The 18,137-nt window shown below is 32.4% G+C and overlaps 1 protein-coding gene across 2 annotated transcripts; it reads right to left on the bottom strand.

Annotated features, from left to right (window-relative positions):
- Window positions 1-840: 840 nt before the first annotated feature.
- LOC134716123 (uncharacterized) lies at window positions 841-12,968 on the bottom strand. 2 transcript variants are annotated; one of them, XM_063578903.1, is made up of 5 exons: window positions 12,937-12,968; window positions 12,208-12,304; window positions 6,410-6,522; window positions 3,410-3,463; window positions 841-2,816 (listed from the first exon to the last, which is right to left on the bottom strand). In XM_063578903.1, exons 2-5 carry the CDS (start codon window positions 12,279-12,281, stop codon window positions 2,605-2,607), a joined length of 453 nt encoding a protein of 150 aa, XP_063434973.1. In that variant the 5' UTR covers window positions 12,282-12,304; window positions 12,937-12,968; the 3' UTR covers window positions 841-2,604. The 2 variants fall into 2 exon arrangements, with proteins under 2 accessions (XP_063434973.1, XP_063434972.1); XM_063578902.1 differs by lacking the exon at window positions 12,937-12,968 and adding an exon at window positions 12,763-12,911.
- Window positions 12,969-18,137: the final 5,169 nt, after the last annotated feature.

Here is an 18,137-nt window from a genome sequence, read left to right as displayed (position 1 = left end):
AAAGATGTTTTTGCTTAATTTTGACTATTGAACAGCGGTGTGCTACTATTTTCTTTATTTAGTATAAGATGATAAAATGAACATGGATTCCTAATGTAACTCCTGTTTGTTGTTCTTTATCAATGATATCGTTTCATTTTTCGACACGATTTGAAAACTTGAAATTACTTTATAGGTAATTAACAACTACAGACATTAACAAGGAGTCTGACACTCTATACAATATAACAAACTTCTTACACTGAGACTTATTACCTGAATGAAAACCTATCACATGGTTACGTTTAAAAGATAAGGGCTATATAAGAGACAGCTACCATCTAACTTAAATATTAAGGAGACATATAGAAAGCGTGCGAACAGTGCGAATCTGATTACAGGAAATTTCAACTGGCATGAAAACAATTGTTTTATTTTCTTTACAATTTCACAGCAGTTGTATAAAAAACTCATATTTTTACAATTGTTTAATTCGAATTAGATGAAAATCACATGACAAGAATTGAACTAAAATCACGGAATAGTACATATAGACAAATGATTATTAGGAGATAAAAAATAACAAAAATCAATTAAATAATGATAGAAAAACTGTGTACAGATGTGTTAACTTAAATTTTAACGAATCAGAGACCAGTTTTTATTTGCTATCTAAAATTTTCATCGAAGACTTCAAGATAGCATTTTCTGATTGTTACTATGCCTGAGTGATGCTAGCGCTCTTAAATAATATCTAGTTATTTGAATCCTAAATGGTCTTTGACTGTTCTTAAGAATCTATGATATTTTTATTAACCATCACCAATAATACATTTTTGTATAAACACATAATTCAAGAGCTACATTTACATAATTTCTTTATTTAAAATAGTAAACGATAAGCTAATATAAAATATGTTACATGAGGACTTCGTTACAACAAACTACTTAAAACTTTTACTAATTTTTTAAATAGATACACAGATTTTGTTTGCAAGTTTGGCTGTATCTGTAGGAAAAATTATTTCAATCCGAAAAGCTCATCCTAATGTCAACGGTGATATTGTTTGAGGCTGTAATTGGGGTACCTTCATGCAAAATAACAGTAAAATGATGTTAACGATACGTTATGTGTAATGTATGACGATAAAATGTACATTTTCTTTTTGACGAGAACGCAGGATTTTTTTAGACCTGTGACGAATCACTAAAATGACCGTTTGACGTCCGACGTTAATGGGCAATCATGCATACCATGGTGCTTTGCTTTTGCGCTAAAAAATCTTTCATTTGCATGCGCCACAAATCATATTAAATTTGCGCCACAAATCATATTTCATTTGCGCCAATACTGAAACATTTCATTGTGCCAATATTACAGGTAAATACAGGCAATAATTGTATGATCTATAACAAATATAACATAAAGTATAGATTTGTAATTTACATTAGTCGAGATTCATAATCCATAATACGATCCGGGTAAAAATATCAGGATTTATCACTCCTTTAAATTAACTTATTCTAAACGATTACCAATTCAACACTGTAATCATACCTTTAATATTATTCTTCAATGAAGACTGACAGGTAAAATTTATTTTATTTGAATTTATACATAAGTATACAAAACTATATCCACATGAACTATTGCAAAAAGATTCACATAGTCTATCATACTGTAACGGTTTTATAGCCACCTCTTATGCAAAATTTGAACTAGAGGCTCTGACGAGCCTGTGTCTCTCAACTTGGTCTACGTGCATATTGAACAAAGGACACAATTTCAGGGCAGATAGATATTGATCTGATTAAGAAATTAACCTCGGTCAGATTTGCTCGAAATGCTTTGGTTTTATAAAGCCAAAATCTACATTTTATCCCTATGTTCTATTTTAAGCCATGGTGGCCATCTTGATTGGTTGGCTTGGTCACCACACACATTTTTAAACTACATACCCTATCATTGATTTAGAATTTTGGTTAAATTTGACCCAGTAGTTTCAGAGGAGAAGATTTTTGTAAAAGATTACAAAAAATAAATAAATTTGGTACAAAATTACTATAAAGGGTATTAACTCCTTAAGGGATCAACAAGACCAAAATGATAGATCTTACTTTGGGGTCAACTGACCATTGTGGTCATGTTGACTTATTATAAGATCTTACTTTGCTGAACATTATTGCTGTTTACAGTTTATCTCTATCTATAATAATATTCAAGATAATAACCAAAAACGGCAAAATTTCATTAAAATTACCAATTTAGAGGCAGCAATCCAACAACAGGTTCTCCGATCTATGTTTAAATTTCAGGGCAGATAGATCTTGACATGGTGAACAGTTTAACCCCTGTCAGATTTGCTCTAAATGCTCTGGTTTCAGATATATAAGCCAAAATCTACATTTTACCCCTATGTTCTAGGTTCTCTGGGCCAGGTGAGCTACAAAAGGGGCAAGGTACAAAACTTGTAAAATGTGTCATTTGAATAATACTAATGATTTATGTTAAGGAGACAAACTAGTTCAAATGTTAAACAATATGTTAACCAACATGTGTTTGTGAAAAATAGCAATATTGTTATACTATATAGATTTTAACACCAAAATATTAAGATGTTGTATCTATGGTGCGACACAATCAGGATACTCAGTCTGCACTTTACATATGAGACATCGGTTTTTCAAAATAATCCCTTCTTTCTCTAGTTTTAAATTTTCTTGTTCAAGTTTAAGCCTTTTTGTTTCTTCCCGTAGACGTTCGTTATCTAAAATCAGATTTTCTTTCTTTAATTCTGCCAGAGTCCTTCTTTTGTTGCTTCCCCTTTTCAAGTTTTCTAGTAAAATGAAAAATATAAATTTAGCATACAGTTGTTATCATGTTATATATATTTATATTTATTCGATGTTGTATTATGTAATTTTATGCAATTATCCCATATATGCACATTGCAATTGTACAATATGGTTGTTAAAAAAATTAAAAAGTTTCCCTCTATTTAATTTATAATATATATTTTCTTTTTCACATTCCTCTGAGATTTGTATCTTCAAATATTTGTTTTACAGTTGCATTTATGTACAATGTATACAAACTAAACAAAAACAAAAATATTTCATAAAAAAAACCCAATTTCACACAATAATGTATGCATGTACATCTATACAGACTTTTCTATTCCATTGAATTATCAATAAATGACATCAATTGCTTCAGTGGTAGATGGAATTTATAAATTTCACTCTACATATAAAATAAATATATAATATCTGTGAAGTATCACTGTACATAAATTTAGAATATCTTTAAAAGTATGACAATTAACACCCAAGATTATGTTTGATACAGAAGTTGATTGGAAACTAATATTACATATCTGTTCTAACTTTTTACAGAAATTTAACAAGAATGTTTTTGAAATCCAGTTACCTTCAGTTTCTTTGGTATAACTGCTTGTTGTACTGGTAACTTTATCATATTGATCTATTATATAAGATAAAAATTTCATATCAACATTTATTACTTAAAAAATAATTCAGGAATTATAAAAACAAATTGGCTGAGAGGTTATATTTAAAGTTATAACTATGCTATATGGTTTTAAAAAAAATAAAGAGTAATTTTCACTATATTTTGTAATAAATATTTTTTACTTTCGTATCCTTCTTGGATTTGTATCTTCAAATATTTGTTTTCCAGTTCTAACAAGAGTTTAGATAGAATAGTAATGTTGTATATATGTACAAAAACGAGGGACGAAAGATACTAGAGAGACAGTCAAACCAACAATGTATACAAACTTAACCAAAAAGAAAAACAAGAATATTTCAGGAAAAACCGATTTTACACAATAATGTGTACATAAACATCTTTCAAATATTTTGGCAACAAGCATCACTGAAGAGACATGTATTGTCGAAATGCGCATCTGGTGCAAGAAAATTGGTACCGTTAATTTTATTTTTACATGTACATCTTTAGGACTTTTCTATTCCATAAATTTATCAATAAATTACCATAAATTGCCTCAGAAGTAGATGGTATTTTTAAATTTCACTCTTCATATAAATATATAATATCTCTAATGTATCACTATACATATAAATATTTAGAATATCTTTAAAAGTATTAAAATAAACACCTAAAATTATGCTTGATACAGAAGTTGGTTTGAAACATGTATTACTTAAACATATTTCATGCATTTTAAAAACATTTAAATGGGCTTACCCTTTTTTCAGAATTTATTCAAAGTGATAAAGATAAAATTTACAAATATGAAAGCCAAACCAATGTTCAAATCTTCTATTTGTTGTTTCTAATGAAATTGAAAATATACCCTTTGCACATTTGCAAAGTATGTGTATATTTGATTTAAAAAATCTAGCTAATACAAAGTATAAACAGCGCGTCATATAAGAATTTTGATGAAGTTGAAAGTGGCACACTATTCCATCTAAATCTCCACACCGGATGTAAGTTTGGTACTCTTTTCTAGTTTTCAATCAGAGAAGAGTTCAATATACCGTGTTTTCTGTAGCTGAGTAATATAATTCATTCTGATATGTTTTTCTTCTGAGAAAATAAAAGTTTTATGGCGCTGTTATAGGTCTGAAAATGAGGCGGGAGAAGCCGTATCTGTTCTTTAATTTTTACTTCTTGAGGTGGTACATAACACTACAGGGAGATGTACAAAGTTGCTGAATGTTCTCAATGATCAAAATTAGAATTTGTCAAACTGCTATATATCCAATGATTTTCTGGTAAAGAGTGTATTTCAAGTTTTAAAAGAATTAAATATTTTGTCAAAGGGTGAAAATTATATTATGTCAAACATTATGAATCAATTTGTGTCAAGCTGTAAGTGAATTCTTAGCTTTTAACTTACACTGTTTATTTTAACTATTTCAATAAATGTATTCTTAGCCTCCAACTTATAAACACTGTTTATTTTAACTATTTCAATAAATGCATTTTAAGCCTCTAACTCATAAACACTGTTTATTTTAACTATTTCAATACATGCATTATAAGCCTCTTACTCATAAACACTGTTTATTTTTATTCTGCTTTGCATGATTGCTCATTTATGTGACTAACTATAACATAGCCATTGCTAATTTAGTAACCATCCTTAACCCTGATCTAACCCCTTAAATGAAGTAGTAAATACTGATGAAAGTCTATTGTTTATGTTCATCAAATAAAACAACTTGGTTGTGACATAAAAGCTCTGCGACGTTGTTTCAAATCATGGGAAAAACATCAATAATTACATCCAATTTCATGTTGTTCAGAGATCCGCATATGTTGTGCTCATAACAATACGTTTTGCAAGAAAACAACAACCTGACCAATGAGAAGACAACAGCCGAAGGTCACATATAGGTCTTCAATGCAGCTAGAAAATCCAAATCCCGGATCTGTATACCTTATAAATATTCTATGAGAAATGTCCTATTTTTTTCAGAGGAACTGAACCAAGTGCTTAAATTTTGATATTGATCGATGAACCTCAGTAAAGAGGCTAAGGTTAGATTACCGACGTCATATGAACCATCAAAACGAGGTCAAGGTTAGGTAAACACACTTAGACAAACATGATCACCTTACAATAAACTTTACCGCTAATCCCGCCTAACCCGGCCGCTTGAAGTTTTGACGTCATACACAATCACTGTTCAATTGGGCGTCAGATGTTTTGTTTTATGACGTCAAATTTTATGGGAACCTGTGTGATATCCAGTAATGGCAGACAAATAGCGATAAGGTGTACTAGTATCATTCTAGACCAAATCTGGTGGACCTATTACTAATATAATTGTAATTTAGAATCTGATCTCAGAGTGAGCACTTAAAGGTGTATTTGGCTAACAGTTATGAAAGTATTCTTGATTGTTTTTATTTATCATTTCGAAATAAACTTTGAAGGTACATTGATCACAGTTTGAAGTCTTAAGAAATATTAAATTACAAAGCAAATATCTTGAAAATTAAATGTTAAAAATGTAAAACAAAAATGCCAGTTTGTTGTTTGAGTGAACAGTTACTATATATATAAAATGGCAAGAAATCATGCTTGGATTACATTGAAAGCATCATATTACCACCACAAGAAAAATATTTTGATCCTGCTCCACATGTGGCACCCGTCGTGTTGCTTATGTGATTACAAATCCGGTAAATAGTCTAATTCGGTAGGTCATATAAGTTGTGATAGAACCTTATTTGTTAAAAAATATTCAACCTATGCCAATTTTTTTTTCATACAGTTTTAGACCTAAATTTCAAAATGTGGGCATAGATTGAATGAACCTAAATGGCATATGTAAAATTTATTTTTTTATCAATGAAGACCTAAATATTATGGAACCTTGCATTCAGCATAAAATATGTTTAAGACATATCATGGTTCTTGATTTAACTTACCTCCACACAACGATTCAAATTGTTTTATCATCATCTCTGCAATTGTAACACTTTGGGAGTCTGGACATTGAGACCTTCCATTTTCTACACAAGTCTTATAATGAGTCGCTGCCCTGTGATGATATTAAAAAGAAGACTATTGATAAGGGAATACACTTACTTATTCAAGTTTCAGCCCTTCAAATGCACTTTTCAGTAAATAAGTGTGACTTTTATATAAGGCTTTTACTAAAACATAAAATTTTAACAAAACATTGATGTTAAATCATGTGATTATTTAACTAGATATAGGAAGATGTGGTGTGAGTGCCAATGAGACAACTCTCCAACTGTCTATATGTTACAGTGAATTTGTAATCCCTAAAATTTTCAGGGATTATGTATAATTACTAGAAAAAACGTCAAGGATTATACAGAATAACAGAAATGATACTAAAATATATAACATATTGAAATATATTAAAAGTTAACTGTAATATATAAAAAAAAACTTAATATTTTAAAACTTTAGCATAATATATTAATATGAAAGACACAAAAATATTGAAATGTTAAACACAATATAATTAAATGATAAACAAAATATATATAAAATAATTGATGTTTTGTTTTTAAAACTTACTTTATCAGTAATAATATCAAGCGAGCCCTTTTTGATACTGACTGTATCAAGATTAATTATATCAAGCGAGCCCACAAGGGCGGGTTGATGAAGTCAGTGCGAAAATATTAAATGGCATAATGATTATTCTTTTTATCGTATTGTTTTAGCATTTGTTTTTAGGTTGATAATATGAAATAAAATGAAATTGTTATCAAAACTATGTTTGAGAATATGAAATAACATGGAATTGTTATCAAAACTATGCACAATGTTTGAAAAAGAAACATTTTATTTACAAACTAACTTGGAATTGAATCTACTATTACACATTTGCCCTGCTTTTTTTTACCAAAAAATACCAAAACTCTAAAAATCAATTCAAACTTTCCTATTGTGGTCATAAACCTTGTGTTAAAAGGAGTAGGTCCAGTAAGACCCCTTTTCGGCCCCAAAATATAGCAGTTTTACTAAATTGTTAAAATGTAAACTTTTAGTTATTTATTGGATAGTATAGAATGGTTCTGCTACATAAATATGGGGTGTTTTTGACAATACAATGCACATATATTAGGTACTAGCACCAATAAGTCATGCTAAAATACTGAAATCTTCACAATTCCAGAATTTTAGTTAAATTTTAGACGGATGCGGCCACTTTCGTTTTTGACTAAAACCATCTGAAAACTGAAATTTTTTCGCATATTTTGTAGATTTTTCATATTTTATCTTGAATCGGATCGATTTTAATGACTAAATAAGTTAAAATCCTTCACATAAATTAATTGAATCATATGAAATAGACACTTAAGTGTTTAAAAAGTGTCAAAAGCATTCGTCAGATAAAACTGAAATTTGAGGCCAAAATTGGTCCTTACCGACCCTACTCCTTTCATAGATTTCTATTAACTTATACTAAAGTTATTGTGCGAAAACCAAGAAAAATGCTTATTTGGGCCCTTTTGGGCCCCACATTCCTAAACTGTTGGGACCAAAACACCCAAAATCAATCCCGAGGCAACCTTCCTTATATGGTCATAAACCTTATGTTAAATTTAATAGATTTCTATTTACTTTTACTAAAGTTATAGTGTTAAAACCAAATGTCTTCGGACGACGACAACGACCACGACGACAACGACCACGACGACAACGCACGTGCTACCAATATACGACCACAAAATTTTCAATTTTTGCGGTCGTATAAAAAGGTATAAAGGGGAAAACTCATCACTGTAGATTCACATATAAGTAGATCAGGAATGAAAAATGTTTACTAAAAACAGTTTGAAGGAATAAGAAAAAAATGATAATTTGTCGATGTTAATGTGTTTCATCATCTTTGAAGCTTTTAATTATTGATAATCCCTGAAATCATATTAGGGAATTTGTTGAATTTTTATTGAAATTATCAGTGATTATATAAAATCATTGGTCCTTTTCACGGAATCTATATAATCACTTATTATTTTAGTGATTCTACATAATCCCTGAACAATCAGGGATTCTACATAATCGCTGATTGTACAAATTCACTGCACGTTACATATATAATCTCTTCATTTGTCATGCGTATAAGTAGTCAGACACATGTGTATTAGTAGTCAGACACACATGTGTATAAGTAGTCAGACACACATTTTGTAATATCAGATTTGCATAGCAGAAGCACAATAGTAGTAGTATCTTATTTATATGTTCCCCTACTTTTATGATTTTATTTTGTCCCATAAAGACATGTATAGATGTATTTTGCTAATTATTTACTTGAAGTTGCTGTTTCATTGCAATTGACACAAGCACAACTGTTCAATTTAATCGATCTATATAATAAAACACATTATCGCTATTTTGTGCATTTATCCTTTGAACTTATTTTAAAATAATTTTTCATATCATGCTACTCGCTTGAGATGGGAAATTATCCCTAGAAACTAAGGAGGCATGTGGCATTGCTAATGAAATTGACATGAAATTGACCATGTCGTCATAGGTAAAATAGCGATAAACAGATTATCATTGGTCATCTCAACTCGATTGCTTTTCTCGCTTTCGCCGTACTGGCTCAAGTAAGAACATATATCTCGTTTAGATGATCAATGATACTCTATAATTATAAAAATGAGGAATCGTTTCTTTTGCATTTACTAGATTACAAGATTTTTCTTTGACTTTGAACATTTACGGTATATGGAAATGATCAGACTATGAATATTAAAGTAAACATATCCCATAGAAGGAAATGCTGACGCAGAGAATATTATGTCAAAGTTTCTAAATCCCCAACGTACTGGTATATGATTTACATCAAAATCAATAGCTTACTAATTGTTCTATTGACGTCCTGGGACATGACTGCATTGCAATCTAGAACAGTTGTGATAGTAACATACTATCTATCTGTCCTATTAACTATATTGGTAATACTTTATGCTGGAAAATCTAAAGAAAAAATTACTACGAAATTATAGACAAGTCATAACTTGAATCAGAAGCAATTGCTGTCAATAAAGGAAATTAATTTGGAGAAACACAGAATAACAAATGATTAGTATTGCTAGACATTTATTTTTTTATTTTTCAACTGTTGTTCGATACAACTCTAAAATCCTTTGTTATTTTTTGCAAACACAATGCTTATGTAAACATAAATATAAGAATATACTTAATATTTATTTGCCATATGAGATAACAAGCATTTTTATCACCAGATTTATTGCCTGATACAGCAGCATTGTGCGTAAATCAATACAAAGAATTGCAGACAGACAAAATCTATATATATGAAATTGCCAACAACATATTTAGATTTATTATCAGAAACACAATTTTATCCAGTCAAATGAACTTGAAGGAATATTTTATCTTGCAAGTTAAAGAAACAAGACAAATTTTACATAAAACATTTGTACCAGAGGTAAATAAAAGACTTTGACAAAGAACAAGTAAAACAAAAATATTAAAGAGTAGACAAAAAAATGAAATTTTCAACTTATGCATGATAAAATCATAGACTTAAAATCCTAAAATATGTACTGTTACAATGGAATGAAATTAACCTACACTATAATAAATTGCTTCAACGAGCACAGCTGGATACGACGATACGACCGCAGAGGTCTAACCGCGAATAGTTGGGGCAACAATGGAGAAAATATTCGCGCTTGATACAGGTCTGAATTTGGATTGTAATTTTAAACATTTGACACATAGCAGTCTTCTGATACAGAATAACTGTAGTCACAGAACTAAGAATTGTTATATTATTTTAATTTATATTCAATTTTTTGCTTATGTGCAATTTACTAATTTTATGGGGAAAAAAATCCTGCGAACCCCCTCCCCCCCCTATTTTTTTATCCCCTTTATAGCAATTACCCCCAAACTCAATTCTAGCCTTCTCTTAGAGATATGGTACCTTGTTGTATAATTCCAGAGAGTTCCATACACTTATACACGAGTTATTGTCCAGAAACTACAAAATTGCTTGTATAAGCCCCTTTTTGATCCCTCACTCATGAAGCTGAACATTTTGGGCAATTACCTCTGAACTCATACCTAGTCTTCCCATTGTGATATGGAACCTTGTGGTACAATTTTACAGAGATCCATACACTAACACACAAGTTATGATCCAGAAAACTACAAAATAGCTTGTTTTTGATGCTTTTTTTACCCTTAATTGTTTACACCGTTGGTATCATAACCCCCCAAATAAATCTCAGTATTTCAATTGTGATATGAAACCTTGTTGTACAATTTCAGAAAGATCCATACACTATTACAAAAGTAATGGTCCAGAAACTACAATATTGCTTGATTAAATTACACTGTTGGGGCCCCTAATTTCTAAGCATTTGGTACCATAACCCCCAAAATCAATCCAAACCTTCCCTTTGTGGTATTGAATTTCTTTTAAAATTAGACAACACCGACAACATCATACCAATATACAACGCCAAATTTTTTTTGTGGTCATATAAAAAGACCATTTTCATAACACTAACTTATGACTCTGAAATTCTGTAATTCTTTTTCAAAATTTACCTTTTTTGTGGTAAGATATTCTGGTACTAAGTCAGCCAAAAGCAACATTAAGAAGTAAAATCATGCTTTCAATTGATACAATTATTTTGGGAAAATAAACTGTATGATGTTTTCTATACACAAATTACAAAATCATCGGAAAATACGTTTTGATCAAATTGCGTAGATTATGTACTTGATTTTACTTCTATCGGTTGCTCTTACTTGGCAGAGTACCAGGATGTCTACTACTAATATGTAACATGTCGAAAGATTATATAATCTGGATAGTCTATTGTAACATACTAAAAACTGCTTGTCTGTGTAAAAGAGGGACGAAAGATACCAAAGGGACAGTCAAACTCATAAATCTAAAACAAACTGACAACGCCATGGCTAAAAAATGAAAAAGACAAACTTAAAAACAATAGTACACGTGACACAACATAGAAAACTAAAGAATAAACAACACGAACCCCAGCAAAAACTAGGGGTGATCTCAGGTGCTCCGGAAGGGTAAGCAGATCCTGCTCCACATGCGGCACCCGTCGTGTTGCTTAAGTGATTACAAATCCGGTAAATAGTCTAATTCGATAGGTTAAATTCATGAAAGGGAAGGGGATTGTAGTTACGACGTAAGTAACATATCATTTGTGAAACGGTTATTCCATAACGGTCAACCAACTCGTGATGGCGTCCGTAAAATTTACGAAGGGATGATTTCAACTTCACCATTTGGAACTCTTGGTTTAATAGCTTCCTTGTGAGCAGTAACCCTCTATCAAGAAAATCATGATAGGAAATGCAAGCACGGGAATACCGTATCAATTGGGAGATATATACCCCGTATGCAGGTGCTGCTGGAATGTTGCTACTTAGAAATGGAAAGTTCACAATTGGAAAGCTGAAATCATCTCTTTTGTCGTAAAGTTTTGTCTTCAACCGACCCTCATTGTCAATTTCTAGATGTAAGTCAAGATATGAAGCCGACTTAACTGTATCTGTAACTTATATTTGTTGCATTGTATGTCATTACTATTCAAGGAATACAAATTTAAATCCAGAACGTTGACAAACAAGATCCTTTAAGTTCTTGCTATACTTGACAAAACATTTAACAGTTTAAATTTTGCAATGTTAGACTGAACAACTAGATTATTCAAATACTTACGCACACATATCTGGCGATGCTTCAACAATAGGTGTCTCTCCTTCCCCCTGAGGCATATATTTCTGCATGCTCATAGCACAAACATCAACTACACACACTAATAAAATAAAAAGAAGGTAAAGTAAAAGAAAAGAAAAGTGTTACAAATTCCCCTGCTATAGCACATTTGTTCACTGACAATCATTTTCGACCGATCTTCCAAACTTTTTTTTATTAATATCCTATAAGAAATGTAGGGTTTTTTGTACATACATCAGGCCGTTAGTTTTCTCGTTTGAATTGTTTTACACTGTCATTTTGTTGCCTTTGTCATTGTTGAAGGCCCTTCCGTGACCTATATATGTTAATTTAAATGTCTTGTAGAGAGTTTTTTCTTGTTAATTTAAATGTTTTTCTCTTGTAGAGAGTTTTTTCATTGGAAATCATACCACATCTTGAATCAAGAATCAAGTTGAAGGCAAAGCATAACACACACACAATTTATGTGGAATTAAAGGACACAGTTCACTTTGAATGACATGATAACAGAATGCCGACATGATTGATTTAACTGACAAATCTGTGCATCATTGGATGCTCAAGTTCCTCCAGGTTAAATTCTAAAGAGAACGAGGTCCGTGATCCCAAAATACGTCGGGTCTTATTCGCATCACCCCCTGGTTTCAGGGGAGTAAAGATTAACAATTCATCAATTTCTAGATCATAAAACAGTTAAGCTCGAACTGGTACCAATTCAGAACCGGCCACTCAGGATAGACATGAGATGGTCTCAACAGAACTTCCGGCGGTAACGCAGGAAAGTAAAAAACTAATATGATCCAACGTACAATACAGGAACGGATCATGACCCCTTAATCTTGCCAGACCCCGCCAAACAACCTTTTACTGTGAAAAAATATTTTATTACCATATGATGAACAATTATACTATTATTTGAGATATAAACTCTTAAAGTCCATTACAAAAAATTAAAGTTCTATATGTGTTCCTGGTGGATAAACTCAATAATCATACTGATTGTTCCAATCATATTGCTGTAGGCTGATTGTCCTAGTAACACTCACTCGAATATTGAGAAAACGATAGTTCTCAAAAGTTTTTTCAGCAAGCGATTCCATCGGCTTAGTCTAGTCATCTTTATTCTGTCCAACAACGTATAATGTATCAGGCTTCTCTCTGAACAGCCCGAAAAAATGAAAAAATCAGCAGCAGACACAAGTAATTGTTGGTAGAGTGTGAGGAGAGGAGGGTGGGTTTTGAAACTCACTTATCCAGAGCGGCTAGTTCACACGTGAGGCTGAAGTCACGTGATGTTTATAAGCCGGAACTGAGAAGCGGATCCGAATGATTAAATGTTATTTAAGGAAAATAAACATATTAATCAAATCTCTTTCATTAAATTGGTTTATCTTATAAGTGATAAACCTTATTAATTAAAGAATCAAGTTTAAGGCAAAGCATAACAAACACACAATTTATGTGGAATTAACGGACACAGTTCACTTTGAATGACGACGTATGACATGATAACATAATGCCGACATGATTGATTTAACTGACAAATCTGTGCATCATTGGATGCTCAAGTTCCTCCAGGTAACGCAGAATAGTTAAAAACTTATATGATCCGACGTACAATACAGGAACGAATAATGACCCCTTAATCTTGCCACGTGAGTGAGTCTATTCACACTCATTAAATACCCCTCTCCCCTTTTTTTTAACCCCTTGAAAACCATTAGACATAATATTCCAAATAAGACTTTTGGAAAACGATTTTTTTTAGATGATTGGAAAGTTTCAATACTCCCTTGTATGTTGTTCAAGTATAAATCATAACCAATATCGGATAAGTGAGTTTCGTCATATCTATACAAGTTAATCTCTCAAGCTCGGATATTGGGATGTTGAATAACACAGTGCCCATCATTCAAGGCATACTTGTTAATAGCCGAGTTTATTGTATTCGAGATCTTTTGATAGCTTTTCCATCTGTAGCACCGTGAAATAGCTTCGCATTATAATTTCGCTCCATACCATTCGAGTGTAGAAGTAAATGCAGACGCAGAATATCCCTTTCAATATTTTGGATAAGTTCCAAGGAATTAACTTTTACCAGATCATTGGAACCAAGCTGAATGACTATCATGGCGGGAGGAGAACATTTGTCGTCTGTATGTGATACCTTGGCATTAAAATAATTCCATAATGTACCCCTTTTTCCAAACCAGCGCATTTACACCCATCTGCTTTGAAGACCAATATTTGTGTCCCCGTTTCTCGTTTTTGCATTTGTCTCTGCCCAACAAACAATTGAAGATCTGACGAACCAAATAGCTTTTGAACCTAAAGAGAGGTAATATGAATCCTAATATTAAAAACACTTCGTTTAAGCTGTAATAAAAGTTTAAGACTCACATACGAATATAGCGTAAATATGCAACGGAAGACCATCTGTTGGTAATATCGTCTTTAACACCATTTTTGCCATATCAGTAGCTCGTCCTATCCGAAAAGAATGAGAACGAATATTAAACGGAAGTTCACAGAAACCCAAACATTTTTGAAGCAGGGAACAAAATTGATTTTTGTTAAGGCCAAACTATTAAAATGTGTATACAATTTATTTGATCAATTTTCGCTGGTGAGGCAAACCGGCAAGTAAGATTGTAATAGCGTAATTGGACAGACATTCGAATCTGCATGGCTTTTAATAACCAGGGTTATGGAAGTATGCTTTTGATCGGTTTTTGAGCTGCATATTTTTACATGTAATTCGATTTGACCCTTACTCTTATCAAAAGTGATATCTTCACATTACAATGCATGTCCGCTTTTGTAAGCAGGACTGTTTATAGCCAACTCACTTACCCGTAGAATGGCGAAATACGCAAGAGAAAAAGCAGAAGAAAACAATATAGTTTCATATTGAGAATTGCAGACGCTGCGTAGACTGTGAATTAAACATTTTAACAAGTCGAACGATATCGGCGTTCGAGCATCTGGTTTTTGCGGATTTTTCCTACGCAATACTTCAATCAGTTTGCAGATGATGAATGATTGCGTGTTATCTGTTACATTGTAAATCTTGTGTGTGTGGGCCAATCCGCAGGTATAGGTAGAAACAGTAGACGCAGAGAAACCATTGTACGACAGGTATGCTAGAATTGAGCTTTTTCGTCGACCGACCAGATATCACGATAGTTATAAATAATGCAAAACTTTTTTAAACATTCTACTGCTGTTTTAAGATTTTCCAGGATTTCGGAGCCATTGAAAATTTAAGTAATAGGTCTGCCTCGTCATTTTAACATTCCAGAGATGTGCCAGAATCGTGTAAGGATTTGAATCTGCTGTGGGCATAGTTTCCAGAACTTCAGAAAATTACAACGAGAGAGGGAGTCACCAAGAGAATTAAAATATGTTCGGCTTTAATCAATATGTTGCATTCCAAGGAGGCCAATACAAGTTTTCTGATTAGGGTCATAACGCTTGTCGACTTTAATAACTTTTTATTGATTATAGAAACTACGCTCTGGTTATCTATGTGAAATAAAATTTTCGTGTTTTTAACATGCCATCCCAAATGTTCAAAGCAACGACAACAGGGAACAATTCTAGAAAGGTAATGTCGGTTAAAATTCCAGAAATTATCCAATTGTGGGGCCAATTCGCCTGGGCCCGTTTCCCTTCAAAATAAATACCAAAGCCTTTTCCGACCCCACCTGCACTGTCAGTGAACAATTCGAGATTTGAATTAGATGACCAGAATTTATCCAGAATTACGGTCGTACCGTTTTAGTTTGATAGAAATAGTAACGAAATATTAAGGTCTTCTTTCATAGCCTTAGTTATTCTAGTTCTGTGATGGGGCGTACGCAAATTGCAAGTGGCGTCAATCAAACGACGACAAAGGGCTCGACTCGGGACAAATACTTCACATGCATAGTTTAATATACCAATCAAAGATTGTAAATCCCGAAGGGTAATTTTAGATCTACCTGAACAAAAAGAGATTCTGGCTTTTTACTGAATAAGTTTGTCTTCGGGTAAACGCATTACCATGTTGATGGTATCAAATTCTATACCAAGCAATATCAACACTTTTGTTGGCTCGACCGTTTTTTCCTCTGCTAACGAAAGTTTACAAGAATCCTGAAAACACTTTAGAGTGTCGTGGCATTGAGAAGTTTGTGCCTCGCCTCCAAACAGAAAATCGTCCAAATAATGTAATATATAGTCTTTTTTTTACTGTACAATCCAATGCAAGACGGTGGAAACAGATTCAAATAGCGCCGAGCTAATACTGGCCCCAATTGGGAGGCATTTATCAAAGAAATATTGATTCTCAAATTTGAACCCCATCAGATCAAAATCACCCAAAGAGATTCTTGGTAAACGAAAAGCCGATTTCACGTCGCACTTGGCCAAAAGCGTGTTCTTTTTCAATCTATGAATCTTAGTGACAGCGTCGTCTATGCCTGAGTATTTTACAGAACAGTACCGCTTGTCAATAAAGTCATTAACCGTGTGTTTTAACCTGAATTCTGAACTAGATTTTTTAGGGATATTGGTACCAAGATCGGAGAAACTCGAAAGGTGGGGAACGGAGGTTCTAAAAAAGGACCAGCTACCCTACCCAGGTTTATTTCTTTAACGATTTTGTCTCTAGCTATGGTGGCTTTCTCTCCATTCATTTTATTATAATCTATATCCATAAGAAGTCTCGGACCGGAGTATTTTAGTTTAAACCCGGCTCCGAGACCTTGGATCGGGTCGCGCGCAACCTCTTGATGTGGGTATTTTTTTTTAGAGCCTTCTTTACTTCATCGACGTTTATTGGCGAATTACCTAGATAATACAAATGCTTGTAACCTGCAAATTAAAATAAACACAAATTAATTAAAAACCAATTATTTAGAGAACAATTGAAGGTCTTTCCACATCGATAATTAGAATGAAATTTAAAAAAAGATGTTAGAAAGGGTCACTCCTTGTTGATGTAATTTGGTACCTCAACTGATATAGAAAAATAAGATTAATAGGTATATACAGAAGACTTAATTGTTTAATAATGAACTGAAACAAATTTAAAGCAAAGGTCAAAATCTAGAACGTCAAGTTGACCTTTGACCTTGATCTCAATTTCAAGGTCATAGGTCAGTGATCGCAAATCAAAGACCCCATATCAAGCACTTGTATGATTGTAGAGAAATATCGATTTCAAATACAAAACGGGAGAAAACTCCTAAAAGGGTTGAGCAAAACACTTTGACTTAAATGGGTTGAAGTTGCCCCTTGTTGTAAACAGTAATTTGGCAAACACATCGTAGCATTAACTGTTACAGTTTCTTTTGAATATAGATTACAAGCAAATTCCAAAATTTAGAATATGACCTTGACCTTCAACCTTGACCTCAAATTCAAGGTCATAGGTCAGTGAACTCAAATAGGAAGACCAAGGTCAATCACTTGTATGGTTGTGGAGAAATAATGATTTCAAATACAAAAGGGGAAAAAAATCCTAAAAGAGTTAACCAAAACACTTCGACTTAAATAGGTTGAAGTTGCGCCTTATTGTAAACAGTAATTTGGCAAACACATCATATCATTAACTGTAACAGTTTCTTTTGAATAACGATAACAATAGAAATTCTAAATTTATAACATGACCTTGATCTCAATTTCAAGTTCATGGGTCAGTGAACTCAAATTAGAAGGTCCGAGGTCAATCACTTGTATGGTTGTGGAGAAATAATTATTTCAAATACATAAGGGGAGAAAACTCCTATAAGGGTTAACCAAAACACTTCGACTGAATAAGTTGAAGTTGCGCCTTATTGTAAACAGTGATTTTGCAAACATATCATATCATTAACTGTTACAGTTTCTTTTGAATAACGATAACAAGCAAAATTCAAAATTTATAA

This window comes from Mytilus trossulus, chromosome 4 (genome assembly GCF_036588685.1).
Source record: "Mytilus trossulus isolate FHL-02 chromosome 4, PNRI_Mtr1.1.1.hap1, whole genome shotgun sequence".
Lineage (NCBI taxonomy): Eukaryota > Metazoa > Mollusca > Bivalvia > Mytilida > Mytilidae > Mytilus > Mytilus trossulus.
The sequence above is the reverse complement of the archived record's forward strand: the minus strand, read 5'-3'. Positions and strand labels throughout refer to the sequence as shown.

What these genes read in the sequence shown, in the direction of transcription:
- LOC134716123 (XM_063578903.1), bottom strand. Translation starts at nt 12,281, where the DNA reads ATGAGCATGCAGAAATATATGCCTCAGGGGGAAGGAGAGACACCTATT. An exon ending in ATTTGAATCGTTGTGTGGAG is followed by an intron (nt 3,464 to 6,409) that starts GTAAGTTAAATC and finishes CTTATATAATAG; the next exon opens with ATCAATATGATAAAGTTACC. An exon ending in TTATACCAAAGAAACTGAAG is followed by an intron (nt 2,817 to 3,409) that starts GTAACTGGATTT and finishes TCATTTTACTAG; the next exon opens with AAAACTTGAAAAGGGGAAGC.